The following is a 26,265-nucleotide window of genomic DNA, read 5'->3' as shown; positions in this document are numbered from 1 at the left end:
AAAAAAAAAAATGACTTGCTCAGCAAGCCAATATACAACGCTGCTGTGTCACCAATGCTGGTCCTGGGTTGAGGGAAGACCACAACTTCTCCTTCAGCTGTTGTGTCTTAAGTTACCACTGTGGATGGTAAATAAAAATGAGGTGACTAAATACAGGGCTGTTGAAAGGCTTTTACTATACTTGTCACTTGCATCCTCCTCGATGCTATTTGTTTGTCCTCCATGGCTGTTTCCAGCCCATCACTATGGAAAACTTTCAGCTACAGGATCCATGCAAAATACAGCATACCAAGATGAATAAGACAGGACAAAAATTTTTATGCAAATTTATTCATCAGCTTTAACAACAGTAATACATAAATCAATACTATGTCCAGCATAAGGTTGTATAATAAAATATGCTCTTCTGGTAAGATTGGTTTCTAGTGCGTACATTTTAAGGGCAGTTTTCATCCAGATTGGACACATTTTAAAAAAAATAAATAAATACAAGGCCAAAAATGCTTACTTAATGAAAGTCCTGCTAAGTAAGACTTCAGGTTCCACATTGCTTCAAAGCACTAATCAGTACAGGTGTCTGCGTACATCTTAGACTTATACACAAATAGGTTGTGCTCAAGCAGCATACATTTTTTTGACATCTGACTCAGACCAATACACACAAGATTTCCAATTTAGACCTCTCTACTCTTCTTAAAGCTAGCATACACCTTTTTCTTTCTCTTTTAGGATTGTCTTGCTTTCCGGCTTTGTATCTGCACATGTGAATCCTAGCAACATTATGTGTGCAAAATACAAAGGTCTAGTTCCCTCCCAACACTACTTTGTCTTGAGATCCAGACTGCACTATCTAGTGGAACTATTCATGAAACAAATTGCTACTCAACTCAAATAAGACTACATTGCTCTTGGAAAAAAAGTAAATTTGGGAACAGATGGGAACATGGTACGCTCCCCACCTCTATTTGTTATGTTTTTGGAGCTCTCTAGGATTTCAGGAATACATCCTCTCTGGGATGTCTGGTGCTTAGTGCTACAGCATTCGGCTTTAGGCACACTGGGTTCTCTAGACTACAGACAGCCCACAAGAAGCTGCATTTTCAGCTTTGTTTCCCTGATGGCCAGCGAGTCCAATATCTACAGTGGCATTCAGATGTTCAAAGTGCAGTATAGAGGCATCCACTGACGTTTGGGCTACCTTTATTTATAATCAGCGATATTAAAATCTGGTCCCAATTTTGATTAGATACGCATGAGAAAGCATATTTGGCAAATCAGACGTATTTTATTTACTAGCTTACTTATCACATATTGTTTGGGTATATTTGTTCTATGAATCTAGATAAGCTTGGGTTTTTTTGTCTTTTAAATTCCGCTGACAGCAAAATTCCCTTTTGCTTAAAAAGTTACACTTAGGATTGAGTCACAAATTTTAAAACTACTCTAATTAACATATTTTACTTCATTATATCAAAACCTGAAAGCTTGGTCAAAGTATAAACACTTATAAACCTAGTGAAAACATCCCTGAGAAACTTTCAGTAACATAGCTGTAATGATTAGGTTTTGGTCCATTAGAGGAGAAAAATTGTTACATCCAGTTATTGAATACTGAAGGCTACAAGTACATTGGATTCCCATTCATTGACTTTCACTCCTCTTACAAAATATTCCGAGACAAAAGCCGCTAGAGGTTTTTTTTACATTCTATTTAGCTTGATATATAATGTAATCATTACAAATTTTAAGATGAATGGCCTAAATTCAGCCCTGGTGTAACATGTTTAATGTCAATGGAGTTCATACACTTACATTCCAGGGCTGAAGTCTGGCAACACAAATGACTGTGGGAGGATAGTACCTAAAATTAAAAAAAAAAAAAACAAAACAACTTAAAAGTTACAGAGGATACTTTTCACAAGTTGCTGATGTATGTTTTTGCATACTACTTATTTTGCAAACAAACGTTTTACAAAGATTTAAGTTTAGAAGTTATACCATCATGCCATAGGAAAACTCAGAACACCACCGGGTTCAACTCTACTGAGAAAGCAAAGTGCATAGCATAGTTTCCACAAAAGTGCACATACAGTTAATGACTATGGAAGTACTGTTAGTACACATGCAGGGTAAAAAAAAAAAAAAAAAACAAAAAACAAAAAACCAAAAACAAAAAACAAAACCACACCCAAAACAAACAGCAAGAACTTCTTGCAAATCAGAGCAATATCATTCTTCATTGTTTTGAAGTTGCTTAACAGGGCCACACAGTCAAACATCTCATTGTTTTAGCACTATTTTAGAACAAACCAAGTCAAAATCCACATACACGTGAAACAGGTAAATGCAAGCAATCCACTTTTTTTACTTCTTTTGCCTGGGATACTAATAATTTTCCAATACATCAGGCTTTATTAGGGACAACAGCATTCAAAAATAAACTAAAGCTGCTTGTACTCTGAGGCAAAAACTAAGTTAGCCTTAGACATTATCTTTCTGTACCAGTACTCCTGACCTTAGCACTTTCTGCTACATAAAACCTGAGCAGACCTGTCATTTGCAATTAAAAAAGCCATGCTTTATAATGTTATATCAATAGCTTCTGCTAAGTGACGCTATGTTTTACTTGATATCAAGTGCAACAAAAGTGTAATACAATATACTGTACCTAACACTCGCCTAATTTGTATTTGTAAGGAAACATGCAAAAAAAACCTCTACAAAGGTGTTTCTGTAAAGTTAAACCAAAACAGATAGACTACTAAAAAGGTATTTTGGTAAAACATTGGAACTTAAAGAGTCCACTTTGGGAATCCAATAAGTATGTTTATATGAATTTGAGAAAATAGGAGAGCAGAACTGTTCATGCCAAGCGAAAAACAGAGGAAAACCCCACAAAACCAAATACTGTATATCAAGTTTTTCTGAAGCAACTAAAAAATAAACCCTCTTGTTTTGCTCAATGAGCACAAGAATTGTTCCGAATTCATGAACAAATTGAGTATAACCACTGAACAGTATCATGCCGTGGGGGTCGGCAACAGAATTCAACATTATCAATGCTGATGTTCATCATGATTGTTGATCAAATACTAGATGTGCAACTTGTGGGGATCCTTTGAAACACCTGCTGTCAAGATTCAACTAGGCTGCTCTCTGCCAAACAAAACATTTTTACAGGGTCACTGTAACACAAATTTAAACTCTCTTGGGACAGGTTCCTCAAACAGCTAAATTATGCAGTCAACTCTAGAGAAACACCTTAGACAGGGTCACAAAAGGCGGTAATGTATTTAACCATGATATTTTTGTAGCAAGTTAGTAAGAGAAGTGAATCCTTTCAGACAGTAGATGTATTACCAGGTGGTGAACTGTCAGAGACTGTTTTGGGATCAGGAGTGCAACAAACAAAAAGTTGTTTTCCCAAGCTTTTTTGGGCAAATCTGAAGTACATTATGTGGCCCATTGCAACAAAAGACACAGAAATAAGCACCAATAAGCCAAAAGCTTCAGGGTTTGGGGCCAAGATGACCATGATGAAGTGCAGTAAATCAAGAAGATAATTCATGGAGTTTTGGACACCATTTATGATGCCTCTTTCAGATTCTACCACGTTTTCTTGGAGCAACTGTGTGACAGTCAAATCAAAGGACCAAAGGCCTACAGAGAGAAAAAAAAACAAAACACAGTTATGCATACCACTGGGCTTCTCATGGTAAGCTTTCATTACTGCCACAATTCAGTTCATACTTCCAATTACTCACTCCTGACAAAAAATGTGTGCAACAAGCTAGCCTCTTGTCAGACTCAAACTGATTTCACACTGACAGTCAAGAACAATTTACCTTCCCTTTACTAGTATTTCCTGAAATACATACATACATCTTGACGCATTAACTTGCCTGTCCCATCTTACTTCAACATGCATATCAAGCTAACAATGTTTTGCTCATTAGTTCCTTATTTCAATAGCCGTTTTACAGCTATTCAGTGTATTCATGCTAGCTACAATTGCGAAGTTGTAAGATGGTTGCAAAAAAAAAATATCAAACACATTTTAAAATATGCAAAATACTTAATAATTCACAAGAATCTTGGTCGACACTAGCTTCTATACTGTTCTAGTCTATTAACGATTCAGTTTTAAAAGTTTATCTTGCGAACAAACCGAATACATGTAATTCAAGTATTTTATTCCCCCAAAATTAAGCAGAAGATGCAGAAATTAAGAGTACAAGAATTCTACAGGTGAGAATTACTGTTTGTTACATTTATGTATTTGACAGCCTCGCCTGTTGACGGATACTAACACCACACTAACCAGCAATTCCTCAAAAAATTAAGCTGTCATCCAAATCAAAGTTTCTGTTCTGAACTCCTTTGCTGGTCACAAGTTTAAAGGTTAGACAGTTTATTTAAAGAAAGAATTAATGTACTAAACTGCTAAGTTTTAATGTTTTCATAGCAGATGTATTTAGTTCTGTCTCCTATTAACAAATGGTTTTATTTGGTTGTGAAAGAAGATCATTTAGAGATGAGCATTCCAAACAACAAGTTACATTCACTCCCAATGCAGTAACTTTTCTCCTATTAGTGATATATGATATGCAAGAAATCAGTACTGCAGTCTCTGCACTGGTGATACTATTGCAAGATCATTTCATTTTTATGTGAAGTGTGATGAATTAGCCTTAGAAATGCAATATAACACTTCAACGGTAGCCTACAATTCTAAACTCAAATTTGTACTTAGTTGACAGGCACTGTAATTTTTAGAATTAAAAAGCAGTCCATAGATCAGATTTTAATAGAGACACAATACTTACCAACTCTAGCAGCAATGACTCCTGCAAACAGGAGACTAACAGAGATTAAAGGCACAGGCTCAGGACTCATCTCTGGGTCGCCGTTAGCAGGAGTAGTAGACCCGTTTAACAAGTTGGGCATTCCAGTTGCAAAAACCATTTCAGGCTTATCTTCTGGAGATGCTATAGTAGGTAATGGTTCACTTTCAAACAGCCTGGCACTGATGTCAGCAAATGGGGAAACAGACAAATCCATAGGACTTCCAGGCATGAATACAGAGATGGCACATAAGACCAGACAAGCAAACTGAGCAACTCCAGAAATAAGGCCCGTGCGAATCAGGCCACATTTGCGACGAAGCCAAGTGAAAGCTACTGTTCCCATGATTCCAGTGACTGCCGAGGCACCCATGAGGAGGCTTAGCACAGAGCCACTCAAGCCCTGAGTATATGCATAGCCTGTAGTAATACAATCAAAGCCCAGAACAGTCATATACAGAAATGCAAGACCCATGCCTGCAAGAAACACTGGCTGGTTGTAGTATGCAACCCATCCATCACGAAATGTGATGAAAGGTTCAGCAATCCGGGCACCGCAGCTGACTTCCTTCTCCTGTTGGGGCTCAAAGCCAGTTACATCTTTCTCAACAATTAACTGCACTCCTTCAGCAGGTTTCACGTCACTCTCTGTAAACAGAAAGGTAACTGTTAGATATGGTCCTGCCTGCAAAGTGCAGTGTAAACTGCAAGACAATTGTTTGCAGTTAGTAAGGTCACTGCTGCAGAATGCATCAGTTAAATTCTGCAATCAGCCTTCCTCCAACTACTTAAATGTTTTAAAGTGTCCTTAAATCCCACCTATATAGTAAGATCAAGTAAAGTTTAAATAAAACTCCTGCTTATTTAAACAGTGGTACGAGAAAGCATAGCCTGCTTCTTTTCAATAGACTTGTGACCAAATGCTCCATTTCCATAAATAAATTATTTGTTTAATGAATGCCAGTGTTAGTTGTCATTTTTACATAGCCTTGTATGTCCAAACGCACTAATCACAGAAAGCAGGGAATACTTAAACATCTGGGAACATCTCATGTCATGGTTGAAGAACCAAAGCAGAGATGCTTGCTGAAGCCTATGAAAGCCAAGAAGCTTTCAAAACTTGACTTCAAAGAAATCTCATACCATGCTTTTCTACAATTCCATTTTCACCCCCATTTAGGTGGCAGGCACTTCCACTGGTCACGAACAAAAATCCAGAAACCTACAGCAGTATTTAGATTAGTAATATGGATAGAAACGATACATATGTTTGGATAGCTGAGCAGTGTTTTTACACTGTCAAGTTTGAAACAAACTCCATATATAGCAAGTGACACAAATAAAGTATTTTTAGAACTTTTAAAAACGCAAGTCTTCTACTGAAATCAGTAGCTACTGCTACTGTACTGCTACTACAATAGCAAAAATTAAGAGATCCTTCCTACATATTGCCATTTCCTAAACGCTTCGCTCTTCAGGAGCATTCAAGAGCCAGTTCCAAAGCTATAGAGCCTTCTATGCTCTTTATCTTGCTCCCCTGTCTGAGGCTGCCATCAGCCTACTACAATAGCTTACTGGACCAGCTATTACCACAATGGATCTGCTGGCCGGCAGGAAGGTATGTCTCTTCAGCACTTTTAGTAACTCCTACCTCACTATATAGTGAGCAAAGAACAGATTGCCAGCTAGCTTTTAAAGGAAAAAAAAAAAAACAACCAAAGAATTCTTTATAACATTCCTTTAAAAAGAAAACAAACACACAACATGTGAGCCCATAGCTTGAGCTTTCAGTAGTGCTCACATACTGCTATCTTAAAATGTGAAAATGCTTGAGTTTTGTATTCCAGCATCTGACTGGCACAATAAGTCTGCTTCTCAAGCAATTTTAATTTCTGCTATTAAGACTATGTAAAGTAATCTTAATATCAATTTCAAGGTTGCTTATAGTCATAGTCATCTGCACTGCAAATCCCAGCTGTTCAGCTTGGCCAAGGAAGCAGAGTAGAAGATGAAAGTAGATTTTTTTTTTTCCTCCATCATTTCCTGCAGCATGTGGAACTCATTGTAGAATAGGTGATAATGCTTCAATCTCCTGAAAGCCTGTTAGTACTATGCATAACTAGAGATGAGTTGGCAAGAAAGAGTCCTACACAGGCTGTTTTGCTTTTAGATGCTACAGAGTGAAGGACTTTATTAGTTTATTAGCTATGCTGTAGATGGACAGGAGCATTCCTTGTGATCAGCCCTATATAACAGGGCAGACTTACTCTAAAGGACTAATTGAGAGCATTCATTCTTTGGCTGCCTTTTATGGGATTCCTCAAATTGCTGCACAAAGTATTGCTATTTAAGAGTCTCTGGTATCTATGTGCAAAACCTGAAACCTCAAAGCTATGAGTAGAAAGCCTCAAAGCAGTGTCTGTAGAAGGCAAAAGTCAGCATTTCAGTTTGACTGCCACAGTGAATATACTGTGAATTTCAACAGTTACTTTTGTGTTTTCAATACCTTTCTTTACATTCAACTGTTTCAGTTCCGATTCTTCAACTTTTGCAGATTTGAGAGCCAGAGTAGGGGTTTTCTGGTAAACCTTCCAGAGCAGCAGGTATTCCACACACATAGACATCAGGTTCCATCCCGAAATGAATCCACAGCCAATCATCGGAGAGCCATATGTCATTATCTGGCCAACTGCCATTGGTGCCAAGATATTGGTCAACTGATCAATTCTTCTTATTGTGGCATTCATATCTGTCAGAAATGATTTTATGAAATTGGAGTAATTGCTGAACACTTACAGTGAAATACTCAGTATCATAACCGAGGATTGCGTATGTATACACATCAAGCTAAAAAGTCTTGTTCCAAGTGTAAGCAGTTCCAGCAGCGTGAGACTGCTAACCAGAGGCACCTTTAGAGTGTTCCAGTGTTAAAAGTTTACTGCAACCAACCAAGGTGTTTGTAAGCCAATTCCCTACTCCCTGTCAGTTTTGCCTGCGTGAGGTCTTCCAAATTGAGCATACTGTGTTTACAGTGGAAGTTTAATCCTGCAGGTAAAACTTAACCATGAGATCAGATTGCCTTTCCATCATAGTGACATTATGGACTCCTAAACCTATCTCTGTAACATTCAAACCTAGCATGCACAACTCCGGACATTCATAGGAATCTCACATGGTAGAATTCTTCCCTGCATAATACAAGAAATTTCCTATGTAATAACTTTAGCAATTACCATCTCCCAGTACTGGACCATCTATTTCTTAATCTCCTCCATGGAATTCTAGTAACTGGTGGCCACAGTACCCACTGTGATACCAGTGGACCTTTGAAATGGCTTTAAATTTCCTTATTGAGTCACACTGGTTGATGGCAGTTGTAGGCATTCTCAGACCTTACTGAGCAAAGTCCTTACTACTTTCTGTTCCACACTTTGATGTTCAGAGTCAAAACAAGCAGCCTGTTCTTAGCATGAACACATCTTCCACTTGCTGGATGCGTCACCCTGTCCAATCTTATCCGCTTTAGTGTCATCACACCCTCTGGGTTCCTGTAAAGTTTCCAATTAATCATGCCATCGTTCCACTCCAAAAAGTTGCTAGATGCTCAATGGTTTTGCGCATCAGGGCTTCAGGCTGCTTAGAAGTACATCTCAAACCCATTTTAGAGTCCTATTATGAAATTAGAGCTTTTGAAAAGCAAGTGAAACCGTATACCACTGTGAAGCTGCTTTTCTGAATCTGTGGAGAATTACTCCTTGCTATTCAAAGAAATGTTTAGGTTATTCTATTTAAAATTCAAAGTCAATTCAACTTTAACTATTTGACTGATGGTTAACTAAGATGAGTTAAGTTAAATACTTGCATAATATTTGGCTTTAGAAATTCCAAGAACTGAGCTTTGGTTTTTTGAGTTGAGGAAGGCTAATATTTCCAATCAGGAAAAGTACAAAGTAAGAGTGAATGGAAAAAGGAATCAAGGACAATAAAAAAGGGGAAGCCAAGGCAATTTTTTATTTCCCTGTTCCACTAACTTACTTAACCAAGGCTCCTCTTCGAGGAAAGGTAACAGTGCAGAGATACACAACAGTGTTTAATGCAAAGTCAATGCTGGCATTTAATTTTTTAAGTTAAGGAATTTCAACAGCCTCCAAGTTACACTCTGATTAAACACATAACCCCCCTATTCAGCCTGGAAGATCCTTTAGATAGACCTGTTGAACTAAGGTGCTTAGTTTGGTGGGTTTTTTGTTTTTAAATTAAGTTGCATGAGAATTTAGAGTAATCTCTTGTCTGATTTTTCAGTACAGAATATAAGTGGTCATACAATTCTGTCTGAGCTCATGAAGCAGCAGAGAAGCAGAACTGCCTTCCATGCAGCAGCACTCTGCAGGTGTGATCTGTACCTCATTTCATGTGTATTAAGTAGTACAGGGATTGGGGAGATTTGCTAATTAAGATCTGTCACAAGAAGACAGTTTAATGAGAACCATTAGAACTTTAAGGCTTTTATGGATAGATTAGATTTTTCTACTTGTAATTCAGATGCATAAAGAAAATTAACCTGTACTGCTGCTCTAAAAAAGGCATGACCTACAAAGGCACTGCAAGGACAAAATAAAAGACTATGGTAGAAAATTTATATGCTGGGAAATGAAAGCAAGATGCTTTTTATACATCTAAGAACTAACTTCTCCTGGATGAGATGGGGAAATAAGATTCCTTCATTGGAGATAAACATCAAGAATAAATCTGCAATATAGGACTCAAATCTCTAAAAGGACTCTGGCACGTAAACTGAACTTCATAGGCAATTTAGGCAATTAATAAAAAATTAGAGTCCAGAAGCTGAAATGCTGTCTAGGCCTGAAGGTATCTAAACTCCTCAAGTGCGAGCTATAAATGTCTTGGCAACGTTAAACTGCTCTGTGTCTTCTTTGCACTTCAGTATCAGCTCCTCTATCTGGGAAGGCTTAAATCCCCTTACAGGGTTGATTCAGAGCCCATATAGCCTGTTCATCACAAAGAATGCTGCTTCCCATGCCATCTGTTACAATCAGAGCAGCAGCATAGCCAAAGATCAATCACACATCCCTTACTGTGAGTGGCCTTGCAGCTAGCAGTAGCCCCAGCAAAGGAGAGTCAGGTTCAATGCATCCTTGGGGAGGACCCCAAGCAATCTCTCACATCCAAGTAGTGTCAAGGCCACCAAGCTGCAGTAGAATTTGAATGGGAACTCATTTGCTTTCCTAATAATGCCATGCTACTGTGCAAGAAAGGGGGAAAAAGAAAAACATTCGCTGGGTGAAAAAGAAGATTAAGTCTGTAGTCTAATACCAAAGGTATCGGATGTCAAGGAATACAATACAGAGCTTTCAGTTCCAACTGAAGAAGCATTCACAGCTCTGAGTTAGACATCTAATGCTAGAGAAGTGCAAGATTTCAAGTATATCTGCACGTACAGCATTTCCTACTGGCAACTTCCTGATCCACCTACTTTACTGTTCTGGACTTCATTCTCATGTATCTCTTTCTTTGATCCCTATGTGAGGAGCCCAGTTACGCAACAGTTTTCTGCTTCATTCCAGGGACCTAAAAATAAAGCATTGCAACACTTGGCTTTAAGTGCCTGGAAGTTAAATAGCTTTTCTATTAAACACTGGTTATTTGATTTAAGAGCGTGGTGTATGTTTATTTGTTCAGCAAGAATAAAGTTTTCCTGACAAAGCTGCAGTAGGACTAAAAGGGGAACAAAACAAGTTTAGGGATGAATTTTAAAAACTGAACTGTAATCACAACAGTAATTTCTAGTTTTAGTTAAGTTCAGTCCACAACAGGGAAGAGGAAAATAAAGGCTGCCCTTTTTATCTGCTGTTTTCTTATAATCTGGAACTCAAAGATGCACTGACCTCTGTAAAACTCTAGCTTGGAAAATAAAACATTTAAGGCATTAAAAAGGCAACATGTTTCACCTGCCAGCTTGCTTCTGTCTTCCCCCGCAACCACAACAATCCAGTCCCTCTGAATTGTGATCGCTGTGGCAGTGCTGGCCAAATTGGCAATATTTGCTATTGTGATAACCAGGATATAGCACACCGTCTAGAGAAGTGGGGGAAAAAGTTACAAGGTAAGAAAATTGATGAAGGCAGAGCTCCACTCCTACCCTGTACACCAGAAAAGACACTTTCACATTTGAATCCATACATTTTACCATTATTCTTCAGATAAAACAAGACCAAGTCTACTTTACAATTCTTGGCAGAAAACAATCACCTCTGTTTACCCAACTAGCTCAAAGTTTCATTTGCTAGTTTTAGCTCACAAGAATGTCTTAACAGACTAGAGAGAAAATAAAAAATAATCTGCCTCCCATGCTCCCCAAAGTTTCTTTGTAAGTTAATTCCTTATTAACAAGTTCAAGCACTCACAAGAAGCCATCCATGGTATAAGGTCAAAAGCTGTGTCTTAAACAAGAAGACAATCATCAGGATAATACCACACAGGATGACAGACGCGTTCTGTACAACCAAAGATGTCTGAGCCACTGTTTTAAATCAAAACAGAAAACAACAGTTATGAACATAAGAATGACGTAACTGTAAGCTTAAGGAGGTTATAATTAAGGAACATGCACAGATTCTTTAAATGTTTTTGTTTTCCTATTCTCCCCCCAAAATATAAGTGGTAAAACTATACTTCATATTACATTTTGAATCTTCTATTGTCTTACAGAAACAAGTTAACGTCTGATGTGACTTTGTAGCTCTTCGCAATTCATAGCTCTTAACAATTTACAGCACAAGTAAGTCTCAATCAAAAATCAAGCTACCTATTTAAATGCTGACACCATTTTTAAGGGGGTAAAAACAAGACTTAGCTTGAGTCTCTAAAATTCATCTTTGGCATACCATGGAAGTGACGCTATTTTGTAAACTCTTGGAAAGTAAAAACGTGTATGAAGAACTTGATGCCATGTTACTGATAAACAGACTAGAGCACACATATTTAAAATATGTAAAATGCAAATGCAGTGCATGTTTACATTTAAGTGGAAGATGTTTGTATCCAGGCAGAAAACAACAAATAATATGAATGTATGTTAGTATTAGACTGTTAATGACTACAGACTGAGTTCTTTAAGTTACATGCTTTTGACCTTTTGCATTTCTACACATCACACAGGTTTAGCCTAAGTAGTGAACATAGAGTGATGTAAAACTGTTTTCCTTTGTATCTTTGTATAATCATTACCACTGAAACACTACCCTTCTTGAAAAAAACTGAGCAAGCCCCATTCTCATATTTGACTGGAGCAGCTAATTCTAGCTTTATCTTTTTACATTAATTTGATCCATCCTTAAGTAAATAACCTGCTCTAGGCATCTAACCTTTGAGCCTGGAGTTCTTGTCCACCCAGTCTCCAATAATGGCTCCAAGGAGAAGAACTGATCCCGCCACAACCAGTCCATACACTGCAGTCAGGAGTAAGCTGTTTCCATAAAGTTCAACCAGGAATACAGACACGGCAAAATGCCACATACGATCTCCCTTTAAGAGTAACAGAGAGTACATACACAACATTACTATTTGCACTTTGCAAGCACACAAGCCAACTATTTTACTAATGCCCTGACAAAAGTCTGCATTAAAATAAACATTTGTTATATATGCAGCAGTGGCATGTGGGTTTTTTTTTGTTTGTTTGTTTTTTTTATTTAGTTATTGGGGGTTTATTTATTTATTTATTTAGGGCTTTTTTTAATGACTACATCCTGTCACCATTGTTTTTATCCCCGTATCACTCAGATCATTTGTCCTAATCAAGTGCAACATTACAGCTTGCAATACCATGTCAAAAATCCCAAGTATTTTCCCTTATAGCATTACAGGACAAAGTCTGTTACCTGCCACATCCAACAAGCCTCAGAAAGATAGATTCCCCAGCACAGTTCAATTATCAGCAGAGTTATTGATTACCAGTACTATTTAAATAACTTTTCAAGACAGCAGTTTGCTCTTAGGTGATCAAAGCTTAAATGCTGCTTTAAAACACAAGAGCCAGTCAAGTCAAAGCAAGTCATAATATAATTCAAGATAGACATGGGTAAATCAAGGAAGCTGTTATCCTAAATGTTAACTGAAGTTTCTGAAGTCAGTGGACTTACGCTTTTAATAATGTTTAGCATCAGCATATTACTAAGAGGCAGGGTATCAGAGCTCATTTAGCCTAACACAAACTCATTGCTAGCTGAACCTGTTTAGCCCATTGCTAGCTTAACCTAGGGCTCAGAATACAGAATTTTCATGTTCTGATACTACTTACTACAGGTTAAAAAAAAAAGCCCAAAATGCTGAACATATTTAAGTGCGGTAATTTTCATACTACTCAAAACATTTTTAGGTTTGCTACCAAACAGACCTGTGGCTTGCTAACAAATAAATCGAGGCATTTTTTTGTCACATGATGGGAGTCACATCTCACTTGTATTTTTAAACATATCACAAGATACGTGCTAAAATACAGAATTTCTGCATACAGAAAATGCTTTATGTAATCAATAACAAAGCAGATGAATACAAATCATTCATACTATGCTAGGGCACACAGCTTGTTTAATAAAGGTTCCTAATGTTAGTCTTGCATAAACCAAACACGAAACTGCTGCCTTTTCTTCTGCTGCCTTATCTAAAATAAGCAATTGCTATGCGATACATCAAATAGTACAAATTTCTAAGGACCTCAAATATCCTGAAGGGCTGAGGGAGGTGTAATATAAAGCACTTTTAAAAAGCAAAGTCTGCCAAATCTAACATACCATATAGCACAGCAATCAAGAGATACATAAAAAGCATGCTTTTTGGAGGATCAAAATAATTGCAAAGTTTGATTAAAGTCTTCAACGCAGCATAGATGCACAAAAAGAATTCACCTTTTAATGTTTTTGAAGCTCTCTGAAGGAGGTTTCTTCAAACACTGTAATGTGTAAACATTCATATTTGTTTCCTTAACCATAGGCAGAAAAATAACTACATCCCAATCATGTGGGAAGAAAAGTTTCACCTGTTCAAGGAAAAACTCTGGGTATTTTTTTTGTTTTCTAACTAAAACCAATGAAAAAATGCAAATATAAGCATGATCAGCTTAAATGTGCCCTCTCGTATATAATAAACCATTTTTCACTCTCCAGAGACACCTCAAGTCTTCTGTAAAATATGTTCCATTTATTCCATGGATAGAAGTATATATAAAGTATTCCAGCAACTAAAACACAGGGATATAATTTTCCAAGTCTAGCATTCATTTAAACTTAGTATGACTTGAGGTACCTCCTTACTGAATTTCACTTAAAATACATGTAGGTGGATTAACTAAGTTTTTATTAGCCTGGGTAACTGTTTATTAAGGTAGAAAAATAAGCCAAAAGAGTACTTTCACATTACAATTTTGTGACAGAAGTTTAGTTTTTTTCTTTAGGCAGAGATGTTTCAGTTACTGAATTCTGACAAGATAAAGAAGGCTTTATTAAAAAAAAATGTAAATATGCAAAGGTCAGTGGCAGCCACTACTGTCAGAGTGAAAAATCTGGTCGCACTTGAAACTCACAGAAAGATTCCTTTGACTCCAGTGAGATCGTGATTTTGCTACACAATTCATTAGGAGCCTGTGAACGCTGTTCAACCTTATCCAACGCATTTACCCAGAGTATTTAGATCAGGCCAATCCACACAGATCATTTTTGGGGTAACTAAAGCTATTGCAACCTGGAAGAATTAATTTCTTTCAAGAATTGAAAACCATAAAGAGCAACCAAAGATAAATCAGTGTCTCAGAAGGGCAGTATTAGTGAATTACAGAGGTTTGAAGCAGGTATGTAATTTCAAGCTAAGATCTACTGAAATTTAAACAGTAAATACTGCCTTCAGAAATGGGCAAAGCCTTGATTATACACACTTCATTCCACTTTAAAATGTCTCAAAATGTGTATATTTCAACTCTTTTAAATAAATAACTACAGCTGTTTAGCCTCACCATCCTTTAAGATGGTTCTTCCTCTTCTGTCACTATAATTATCATTATAATTATCTCAGACTGAACATACACAATCCCATCTCAGAACTGAAGCCAAGTTAAGCCGCAGCCACACTACTGCCATGCCTCCAGAGGTCCGAGTGGCACAGATAAGGCTGTGAAGTTGCAACTGATCCCCTGGCAAGCATTAGGCATGGCACCAACAAGGTGAACCCAGTTTCATTCTGTTCTTTCTTTAGTGCAACAGCGTAAGGTCTGAGACTCCAGTTCAGAACCGCAGTCCAGCCTATTAAGATCACTGAGGCCAAGCACACATTCAAATCCTTTGCTGAACCTAAGACATAGCCTAGACTTTGTTCAAACCCGAATATTTGTGGAGATGTGACACGTTTAATCATTTACAGCTTCCCTCTGTATTTGGGAATGGCTTAGTAAAACAGAAACCAAATTAGCTCTCTCAACTACAGCAAAAATCACATTTCCATCAGGTTTCCTATTGTGGACATAGCCATTCTGTAACAAAGATGATTACTTTGAGTTCTGAAGATTAAGGCGGTTGTTTACTGTTCCTGTTAGCAAAACCATTCAGTCTACAGGAACACTAAAGCTTAGGAGATGCAAAAGGTGCAGTCCTGCACCTAGTTCTGTCGAAATATGGTGTATTTCTGTTGTTTCAGCAGGTTTGGTTGGGGTTTTTTTGAGACAAGATTTTCAGCACAAAACACACTGGAATAAGAAGTATACTATTGTTAAATCAAGCTGAGTAGACATCTTGCAGTCTAATGTTTGTTACAGTGGGCGATATTATTTTCGAACTCTGCTTTGTCATCTTTACTCATGTACTCTGAGCGCAGTCCCACTGCCGAGCTTTGAAGCGCTCGTCAGAGAGGAGTAAGCAGTGTTGCCTGAATCGCCGGTTAGGCTCTTTGTGGGTATTACTGACAAAAAAAACTGCGGCAGGTAACAACCCTGGTCTCTGAAAAGCAGTGAGCCAAAGAGAAACACTGCCACTGAGCTCCTTCAATAATATTAATAATTGCTAAAATATTGCACTTGTTTAAACAAGCATTTGATACCACTCCAAGCCTTCTTCCATTAACAGAAACATCAATATGACCTTTCAGGTTGGTGAAAGTAAGGAGCTGCCAAAGTTAGGCACGCAATGTTGTAACTGTATATCAGCCATTTTTCAGTGCTATACAAAGCACAGTCCAAATCCATGACTAAAAACAAAACAGAGAATATCAGGAAGGAAACTTTCCACTTGGTTTTTTTGATCAAGCCATCGGATGGAGGCTTAATATTGTATTAACACACACATATATTCTTAATTTTATTGTATGGAATAGGACCATACTGTCCATTTTCAGCATGTTTTAAGATTTTTTTAAGTACCTTTCAAGTGAGTAAAAATGGTGTAGTAAGTTTCTACACAGGAAAGCACTTCAGAAGGCAAACATTCTGACAGAAAGACAGACATCCCCCTGACACTCCCAACAGGTTTGCTCAAGAGTGGCAGTAATGCGTGCATTGTAAACATGGAGTGTTGCCCATTAGTTAGTGTAGTAAGCATACAAGCCCTTCAAATACATGTTGCAATGGACTGTGCTTCATTTCTTTCACTCAGAACTTACCCTCTAAGGAGTCTCACTGGTTCTGTAGTTACTTAAAACCATAAAAAGGTACAGAACCAGATTCTCAGGAAAGAGAGTACTGCACTACTCGGCACTAATGAAAACTTGAAACCACTGCAACTACGAAGACTTTTAGCAGCAAGATGTTGTAAAGAGACCTCTGTCTTTGTGGCTATTTTGTGAAGATTTTTTTGGAAAGTACCAATAATCAGGAAAGTCATAGCTAAATTAATGAAGTCCTACTTCTCCCAGGCCAATATTTTACTTACCCAAGTGGACAGCGCATGTCCAAGATAAAGAAGAAACTTTGCAGACGTAAAATAGGCAACCACAGATCCTAAATGAGAAATAAAAAACAAATGCTAAAGGAGGTTCGGGCACACCCACCACGTTTCGCTACACACCGGGTACTATTCGCTGCCGTGGAGGAGCCCAACATCGCTTTCCAAGCGAAGCTGCCACCGGGACACGCCGCGTTTCGGGGCGGCGGCCGCCTCTCCGGAGCCCCCCACCCGCGGGCAGCACCGCGCAGCGGCCTCGGCGGGGCCTCTCGCCCCCCCGTCCCGCTCATCCGCGCCCGGCAACAGAGCGAGAGGCGCCCCGGCCGCCCCCGCCGCCGCGCACTGACCGCAGGGCCGCCGCTCGCCCGCCGGCTCCGCTCCCCGCGCCATGCTGGCCCGCTCAGCCGCTGCCAGAGCCCGATGCCGAGAGGAGGCGGGGGGACGCGCGGCTTTGCTCCGTGTTGCCTTCCCCGACTTAGCTAGCACTGTAGCTGAAGTCGGAAAGCCTTAGCCTTATGCCCCGCGGGCGGCCGGGGACGCTCCGCCGCGGAGGGGCCGAGCGAGCGCCGCACGACGCCCGGCTCGGTCTGCGCGGCCTCGGCTGCCGGAGGCGCCGATGCTGCGGGCTGGGCGCTGTTCCGCGCACCGCCCTTTGTAGGCGGTGGCGGTTACCGCCCCCCACCGGCCCGGCCCGCCCCGGGGGCGGCCCCCGGCCCGGCCCCGCCCACGCCCCGCTCCGACCCGGCCCAGCCCGGCCCAGCGGGAGCAGCGCCCGAGGGGCCGCGGGGCGGCCGGCGGGGTGCTCGGCAGGCTGGGGTTGCCGCGGTCGGGTACGGGACCCCGAGCAACAGGAGACCCGCCTGAAAACCGTCATAACGCGCTTTCGGTACTGCGGGCCACAAGTCTCCTTCGTTTCGTTTGGGTCCTTGTTGATTCTTGTTGTTGCCTTTTTATTTTATGACCTTTTAAAAAACGTGACATTCTTGAACGTTCGATTTGAAGAAGCTGGGGTTGTAAGATAAGCACCAAGTATCACAAGACACCTGCACATGACAGTGCTCCCAATTCATTGCCTTCCAAAAAAACCCAACACAACATTTAATGTCTTTAACTGAAATAACCTGCCGTTCTAATGAGATGGTGCAGAGTTCACTCACTCGATGCTGGCTCAGCCTGTCTGCTGCAGATCAAGTATCCCCGTTCCTACCATAAATACTTTTTTTGCACCCTATGTGACCTATTTTTGGTATTGACCACCAGCAAAACCTGCATTTTTACATAACTTAAAAAACAGTCAAAATGTACATCAGGTTAGTTTTCTCAGGATGCTATGAAAATAATTAAGAAGTATCTGTCTCTGTACTTCAGAAAACAATGATTTCTCTTGGTTGCCAGGGCTGAAATAATTTTTTCATTGTGTAATACTGCAGAGTTCCCTCCTATATGTGTAGAATTGCTTCTGGTTTGGGCTTCTTTTTTTTTTTTTCTCAAGTATATAGGCCATCCCAGAAGTAAATGCCTGACGTAACAGACCAATAATCTGTTCTGGTTTTGCTACTCCTGTGATCTTGTTCAAAGTATTTCTTGTATTAATTAGATGACTTTCTATGCATGAATCATGGTTTATCCTTTGCATAAAGGGAACTATACCTTGGGAAAAAGTAATACGGAAATAAAAATTCATATAAACATAGGAAGCCTAAAATGACTATTTTAATGGGATTGGTTACCCTAGGTGAGTTAAGTGTTTCTTCTTATAGTATGTTCCATAGAAAATGCAAAAAATCTTTTCTCAGATTGGTAGCAAAAGCAGAGGAAATTTTCTTGATGGCTTGTCATATAAGTCTTACTGCTTGAACTGTATGCTTCTTTACTAACAAATAAAAAGATTTTTTTCCTAAAACTTAACATTTTTAATATTATTAGTCCTTATTAAATAAATAACGTACAGTATATCAAAATCAACTGATACTTTCTTAGTTTTAAGTCTATTAACTGTCAGTGCTTGCATCTTTACTGACAATTTTGGTGCACTGAATTAACTCGGGTTTCTTCTGAAGCAAGGCTCTGATTAGTGTCCAAGTTACTTGCACCTTAGGCAGTAAGGTGACGCACAATTTCTAGCAGCACTGTGAGAAGCCTGTAGTGGTCCACACAGGCCAACGCATTTCACTTGCATCTTTTCTAGCCCTCTCCCTGGTGGCACTTCTGGCCACTGTCACAGTTTGTTTACTGGACCAGATAGATCTGGGGATCTAGTCTGCCAGGTACCATACATAATACAGCAGCAGAGCTGGATCCTAAAGAGATTTATTCTCCATGCAATGACACTAGGAACACTTACCAGAAAAGCCCTGCTGGTTAGACCCTATTTTTGTTACTAGAGAACAACTTGGATGAATTACATTTTAAACAACCATTTCTGATGGAATGCTTGCAGTACTTTACCTGTGCCTTGGATTATATACCGGAAATCATCACCCTCATTATTTTTTCCTACAGGACAACTAGTCTTTTTTATGATATTTAAGCCATGAGAAAAGGGCAAGAAAATGTACCTACCATCCTTTGGAATATAAAAAGCAATAGTTCCCATATGTCTGAGATTTCTCAGACAGAAGTATGTATAGTCTGTCCAGTGTATACAGAGTGACTCTAATGTGTCCATGAAATATTTAATTTGGTGGATATCAGTGAAAGGCTGTACTGTATGCAACGTAGAGTTGAACTGCACACAATGAAGTCAGCCTGTCCAGAGTGCACAATGTATGATGCAAATGATTTGCATAGTGCAAATAAACCATGCAGTTCACATACTGTAGGTCATGTATGTCCCAGATGTACAGACTCACTGCAAATCTGATGTAGAGTTAACCTGCCCCGGTAAGTACAGTAAGTACCATCCGGAATTTGTTATATCTGAAGGGAGTAACAGCACCTTTTCCAACAATTTGCCTGCCGAATATCCAGAGGTCCTAGACATACAGCTAAAAGGCCATAGCTGATTTATGAAGCATTTGTCTACTTCCAAAAGCAGCGGAGTTGGCAGGCAGGGGAAATCCATAGTTTTTCTCCTGAATTTGGGACCACTTTTCTGCATGATCTTTCCCCAGGGGCTTATTAAAATAAGTCTGTTGTAAGGTTTCTTTCCCTGTCAAACAGGGAATAACAGAATACTCCTTACAAGACCAACACTAAACCTAATACACTAGCTTGAGCACTTTGATATTTACATCTAAGATGCTGCTAAAAGAGTCCCAAATATTCTTATTAATACTTCACTAAATCCAAATTTTATTATGTTGCTTTGTGAAGCCCTTGTGAATATTTTTAAAGAGGCAGCTCTTGTTTCAGGTTGGCTGGCTCACTGGAGTCTTTTCACCACAATATTTACAGATTTCAGATGCATTTAGGGAGGTGTTTAATAGCTGGAAGCTGTATGAGAGGAGTTACCAGTTTTACTTGGTAAAGACCCGACTCAGCAGTCTTACAGCAATAATTTACATAATGGGACAGCATACCAGCTGTGGATTTGAGCCCAGGTCTGACTAATTGTCACTAGCAGAGTGGAAGTGGAGACAAAAAAGTGGGATTTTGGAGACAAGTGTTGACCAAAACAGTAAGACAACCTTACTATGCACATAACCCTGGCTTTCCACCACTTTTTGGAATATACATGTTTGTGGGCAGCCCGAGAGCATCTTCTATTGCAAGGCCAGCCCTAGCCTCCTACTTAATAACTTGATGTTCTTACCTACACTTCTGCTTTTCCTATGGGAAGGCTTAACCATTTCTTTTATTACTACTTTTCCAGATTATTAGATAGTACAATTTATCTTTGTTTTGTTTATTTTCAGGTGAGGAAAACCCGTTCAGAATTTACATGTACTGCTATTGTAGATGTCACAAAGGCATTTTATTCTTAACAGAAATCTCTTAATTCTTCACAGCCTATCACTGGAGATGCACAGGAATTAACAAGACCTGTATTTATGTTCTAGTCTTCCTAGCCAAAGTTTTTCAGTGGATAAATTTCTTATGCTTTATTAAAAATATATGACTAATGTAATCTCTCCAGTTATTATTTGAGTGAAGAAATGCAACTACTGGACTAGGTTTTAGAATTTTTACATTTCAGATTAAAATACGAAAATAATTTCATTCAAAAGACAGGAACATTCTTCAAAACGTTTCTAATGAGACAGCTGTCTCAAAAAAAATTATAGTATATTTAACTTGTCTGGCAACATGGGCAACAATTCAACTAGAAGATGTAAACAACTGAAAATGTTTTAGTTATTGGTAAGTGCATAACTATGATGCCAAGAATATTCAAAGATATACTTCCAGGAAGGCCATGTCTTGAAAAATAAGACAGGATATATTTTGGCTTTAAACAACCACCCACATCAGTGGCAGCTTCTTTAAGCACTATGCTTGTAAATAGAGCTGCTGAATCTAGAGCAATAGCAATTTTACAAAATAATACCCACAAACGTCATCATGGTTTAACCAAAGAGGCATGAATAATAGTGAGAGACCTCATGTAAGCTCAGATCTTACACTCAGCCGAGAGGTTTCATGAAGTTTAATTATCATGATGGTACTATATATTTCATTAAGACGCCCCTCTCGGTGAGCAAAGTGGTTTTTTACTCAACTAGCTTACACAAGGCCTAGGAAAACTGGGAAGAATTTGCCATCTATTGAAGGGTGAAGCATAGAAGCCTTTACTGAACTGTCCCCTGCTATGACTTAGGCATGGAAAGCTGTGTCTCTGTTGCTCATAACCCCACACATTCAACCACCAGAACCACCGTCTCCATATCAGCTGACACTCAGAGTTTGCAATGCACTTGCACAGGGAAACAGGCTGAGACGGGGTGGAGAAAAGTCTTCCAGGTTTCTTAGGATTCCTGCTTCCCTTCAAAAGAGATTTATTTCACTTACATGCAAGTAACCTGAGTATCTATACATACTGATCCTCATAAGTAAATGTCCACTCCCTCACACTTTCTCTAAGATTCATAGTGTGATGCTCCTATTGGATTTGTTTCTCTCAGACTTCAAAGTGACAGCTCCTGTCTCTCAGGGCTAGATGACAGACTGCCATCATTTTAACCTGAAACAGTCATCACTTTCATGACCAGAGCTAGACTCCTGTGACAAACTCTTGAAGAAAAACCATCCAGGAGCTCTAGCATATTCAGTATTCAGAGGTTTATTTGGAGGCTAGAATTATCGAGCTTGTACAAAACTCCGGCCAGGGGGCTGAACCAGCTCAGTGCCCACATGCCCAAATTAAGATGTTTGTAACTGAAAAGTGATGGCCTAAATAGTGAGCAAAACAACTTGCTTAAAATCCTATGTTATGTGTAACAACTTATTTCAATAATTTCCTTTTGTCTGATCTTTCTCGGTCATAAGAGAACACTGTACCCAAAACACAAATAAGGAAAGCATCCTGTACCAAATGAGAAAAAAGTAATTAAAAGAAAGAAAACACCACATCTAGGAACAAGTGGATGTCTCACACACAAATGTCAATAGTAGCATTTCTGCACATTCCCTATATCATACTGAACATTAATTCTCAAGAGTGGGAATACTGACTTGAATTGGAACACTGTGTGTTGAGGAAGAGACTGAAATGAGTCTGGAGGGTAAGATTAACAGCTTATCTGCAATTTAAGCTCATTTTTTTTAGTTTTCTTCGTTAGAACTTAACTACAGTTTGTCTCCTACAGGGTGTCATTGTTCTGTCACTAAAAAATAAAACAATGCTTAATAAACAGTATTATGTTTCCTGTCTGTATTTCAGTGTCCAGTATGGAAACACTGCGATATGTTATTTTCCCTAAAGCCTTCTAATACGTATAAATCTTGCCTTTTTATTTCTTAATTCAATGTTGAGGAATTTTGACACATACAATAAGATCAAATGTGAAAGCCAGTCAGACAGTATTTGCACCCCTTAAGAAAGAAACCCTGTTATAAGCAAAAGGCATTCTTCTCTTGAAGAACTCCTGTTGAAGATTATGGTTGACCTCTTTAAGACAGTCAGATTTTGACATCCCTGTTCACCTTTCTGCAATAGTCTATTCTGATTCTATGCCAAGAAAATACTTAAAAGCACATTTTTAACTCCAGGCATATGTTTAGTTTCCACTGATTTCAATGAAATAAAAAAAAAAATTCCTAGATTTAAGACAATGTTGAAAGACTTTTTGGAATAGAAGTGAACCAGGGAATAAAAGCTTCTTTTAACCTGCCATTAGTTTGAACTAAACAATCTGTAGCATCAGTGATCCCATAGCAGGAAAGGGGAAATCCCTTATAAGAGCTTCAGTTGCACTATCAATTTCTGTTTCTGGGTGTCTCCAGAAGTCTTTATAAAAACATGTTTGTCTTTGGAGACCAATATTCACTTACGTTCAAACTAGCCACAACTTTTAAAGTAATTTTTTGGCAGGCAAAGCATGAAGTACAAGAAGTACTTAGAATTACATGATGAAATAAGTATACGTCAGTAAATAAAATCATTGGGTCACAACAATCCCATGCAGCGTTACAAGCTTGGGGAAGAGTGCCTGGAGAGCTGCCTGGCAGAAAAGGACCTGGGGGTGTTGGTCGACTGCCAGCTGAAAATGAGGGAATACTAGGGAATACTAGGGAAGTGATTGTCCCCCTGTACTCAGCACTGGTGAGGCTGCACCTCCAATACTGTGTCCAAGTTTGGGCCTCTCACCACAAAAAAGACATTGTGGTGCTGGAGCGGGTCCAGAGAAGGGCAAGGAAACTGGTGAGGGGTCTGGAGAACAGGTCTCATGAGGGGCGGCTGAGGGAGCTGGGGTTGTTCAGCCTGGAGAAAAGGAGGCTGAGGGGAGACCTTATCACTCTCTACAACTGCCTGAAAGGAGGTTGTAGAGAGGTGGGGGTCAATCTCTTTTCCCAAGTAACAGGCAATAGGACAAGAGGAAACGGCCTCAAGTTGCACCAGGGGAGGTTTAGACTGCATATTAGGAAAGATTTTTACACTGAAAGGGTTATTAAGCATTGGAACAGGCTGCCCAGGGAAGTGGTTGAGGCACCATCCCTGGAGGTATTTAAAAGATGGGTAGACACAGTGCTTAGAGATATGGTTTAGTGATGGTTTTTGACAGTGTTAGATTGATGGTTGAACTAGATGATCTGAAAGGTCTCCTCTAACCTAGGCATTTCTATGATTCTATGATTAATTTGAACTGTTCTGCAATTATACAAATAACATTCACCTCAACAGCCATCAGTTTTGTAGGCATCAATTTTGCAGGTGAATGAATACAGGTGGAGCCCTTTGCCCATATACAGCACCCTATGTGAACAGGGCTCTGCACTGGGACAGGAGACTTCACCAAAAAAATCTTTAGCAAAGCCTGCATAGATGATTCTAGCATGCATTTGTAGACATGAGAAAAACCTCATACTACCATCTGACTGTTCTTGGTGTTAGACATTGATTAACTAAGTTTCCATATCTTATTAAGAATTAATAAGCCTGTCTTTTCCCCTTTTGCAATATCATTAATAAAATCCTTTGGTGTTAGAGCTGTATTATTTACTCATAATAGCCCACCTAGTAATTAGCCATCATTCTACAATTACTTAGCTTTCAATTGTCATAAATTCTAGCCTTGGCTTTCAAAGAGTAGCTTACCCATCAGACTTGAGCTGATACCTTCTTGCCACTGATGGTATATGACTTCACTAACACTAGTAAATGTCAACTAACTATTGTTTCAATAGGAAAGGCTGTTCCCATAGAAAGCATCCATCTTCAGGCTTTTTTCTTAAAATGTGTTTAGCATTAATAAGTAATTAAAAAACTAAAAAGAAAACCTGAAAAATATAAGTTTGCTCTAAAATTTCTTTTATAGTGGCTCTAACAAGAACATTCATATTAATATTGTTATATTGATTTTCTAATTTATCTGAAGTGAAAGTTAAAGTAATACCAAGGGAAGCACTCCCTCTCTGTTCCATTAATGACAACCATGGCCTAAATTATATTACAGAGATATTGCCAGGGAGACTCCCCCAATATCCAAAATGGTATGTGGAATCTGTTGGCACTGGCATATTTATGTTGCTGTGCTCAGTGACAAGATGCAAACTCCCTGCCTCAGGATGCTTTTCAAAGAGACAGTCTTTGGCCACAATGGTGGTCTTAGCCCTCGGTTTCAGCTTTGTGCTAGCACTGCTGTACCAAAGCTGAAAATGGGGTACGGTATTTGCAGAGCTCTTTTTTTTCCAATATCCTAAGCACAAATCTACTCATTAGCTTAAATCAAGCTAGCAAGAAAAGACAAATATGACTGATCGCTTGCTCTTATCTTGCCATAATACTTCTCCACCCTATTATTATGGCTAGCACTCCCAAATGGATGGAATGACCTGTTATCCTAACCCAGATAGCTGGCTAAAGTACAATTTTTCATGGCACAATTATGCTCAATGGCCCAAATTGTGATACATTTAAATAATTACGGAAATCAAGACTCAATATAAGTACCCAATGAAAAACTGAAAAACAAGTGTGGTCAACAATTCAATAAAAAGTTCATCAGAAGCAAATGCAAAGTCTTATATCTGGGATGGAATAATTCCATCCAACAGTACAGGTTGGGGGACAACTGTGTAAGAAGCAGCTTTGAAGAAATGGATGGGGGAGGCCTGGTGCACAAGAAGTTGAACATGAATCAGTTGAACTTGAAGCAGTGTGTCCTTACAGCAAAGGCGGACAACTGCATCCTGAGTTGTTTTAGCAAGAGGATAGTCAGCAGGCCCAGAGAATTAATCCTTTCCCCTGTGTGACAGCTGTGAGACTGCAGCTGAAGTGCTGTGACCAGTGTTTCAGTCCTCTGGACAACAAAAACATTGACATATTGGAGTGAGTTCAGCAAAGGTGGTCAGGGGGCTGGAGCACACCACGTAAGACAAGAGGCTGAGCAAGCAGGGCCTGTTCACACTAGAGAAGAGAAGGTTCAGGGAACATCTTAACACTGTCAGACGATACAGAGAAGATGGAGCCAGACTCTTCTCGGAGGTGCACAGTAACAGGACAAGAGGCAACAGACACAAGTTGAAACATGAGAAATTTCAATAACTACAAGCTTTTTCTTTTTTTTAAACACAAAGGTGGACAAATACTGGAATAGATTACTCAGAAAGGCTGGGGAATTCCCATCCTGAGGGTGCCCAATACACAACTGGACAAGTCCCTGAGTAACATGCTCTGGGACCTACTTTGAACATGGCATTGGACTAGATGACTTCCAGAGGTCCCTTCCAACCCAAATTATTCTATGATCATGGAAACTTTATCACCTTCATCACTCAATTTCTCAAACTGCAGGCTGTGGCCCTCTCTTTTGGGGGAACTATAAATACATCCCATTACAGATCTACCAAGTAGAGTCAGTGTATGTGAAGAAGAAATG

The 26,265-nt window shown here is 39.2% G+C and overlaps 1 protein-coding gene across 2 annotated transcripts; it reads right to left on the bottom strand.

The window, feature by feature from the left end:
- Positions 1-311: 311 nt before the first annotated feature.
- On the bottom strand, positions 312-17,408 carry SLC40A1 (solute carrier family 40 member 1). 2 transcript variants are annotated; one of them, XM_054208761.1, is made up of 8 exons: positions 17,134-17,408; positions 16,775-16,842; positions 12,230-12,389; positions 11,270-11,385; positions 10,814-10,940; positions 7,351-7,593; positions 4,827-5,492; positions 312-3,660 (listed from the first exon to the last, which is right to left on the bottom strand). In XM_054208761.1, exons 1-8 carry the CDS (start codon positions 17,174-17,176, stop codon positions 3,341-3,343), a joined length of 1,743 nt encoding a protein of 580 aa, XP_054064736.1. In that variant the 5' UTR covers positions 17,177-17,408; the 3' UTR covers positions 312-3,340. The 2 variants fall into 2 exon arrangements, with proteins under 2 accessions (XP_054064736.1, XP_054064737.1); XM_054208762.1 differs by lacking the exon at positions 17,134-17,408 and adding an exon at positions 13,772-13,815 and having other exon boundaries at positions 16,775-17,095.
- Between the last annotated feature and the right edge of the window lie 8,857 nt (positions 17,409-26,265).

The sequence above is a fragment of the Rissa tridactyla genome, chromosome 7 (genome assembly GCF_028500815.1).
Source record: "Rissa tridactyla isolate bRisTri1 chromosome 7, bRisTri1.patW.cur.20221130, whole genome shotgun sequence".
NCBI lineage: Eukaryota > Metazoa > Chordata > Aves > Charadriiformes > Laridae > Rissa > Rissa tridactyla.
This window is presented reverse-complemented; position numbering and strand designations above follow the sequence as displayed.

What these genes read in the sequence shown, in the direction of transcription:
- SLC40A1 (XM_054208761.1), bottom strand. Translation starts at nt 17,176, where the DNA reads ATGGCGCGGGGAGCGGAGCCGGCGGGCGAGCGGCGGCCCTGCG. An exon ending in GGGCGAGCGGCGGCCCTGCG is followed by an intron (nt 16,843 to 17,133) that starts GTCAGTGCGCGG and finishes TTTCTCATTTAG; the next exon opens with GATCTGTGGTTGCCTATTTT. An exon ending in CAAGAACTCCAGGCTCAAAG is followed by an intron (nt 11,386 to 12,229) that starts GTTAGATGCCTA and finishes GATTTAAAACAG; the next exon opens with TGGCTCAGACATCTTTGGTT.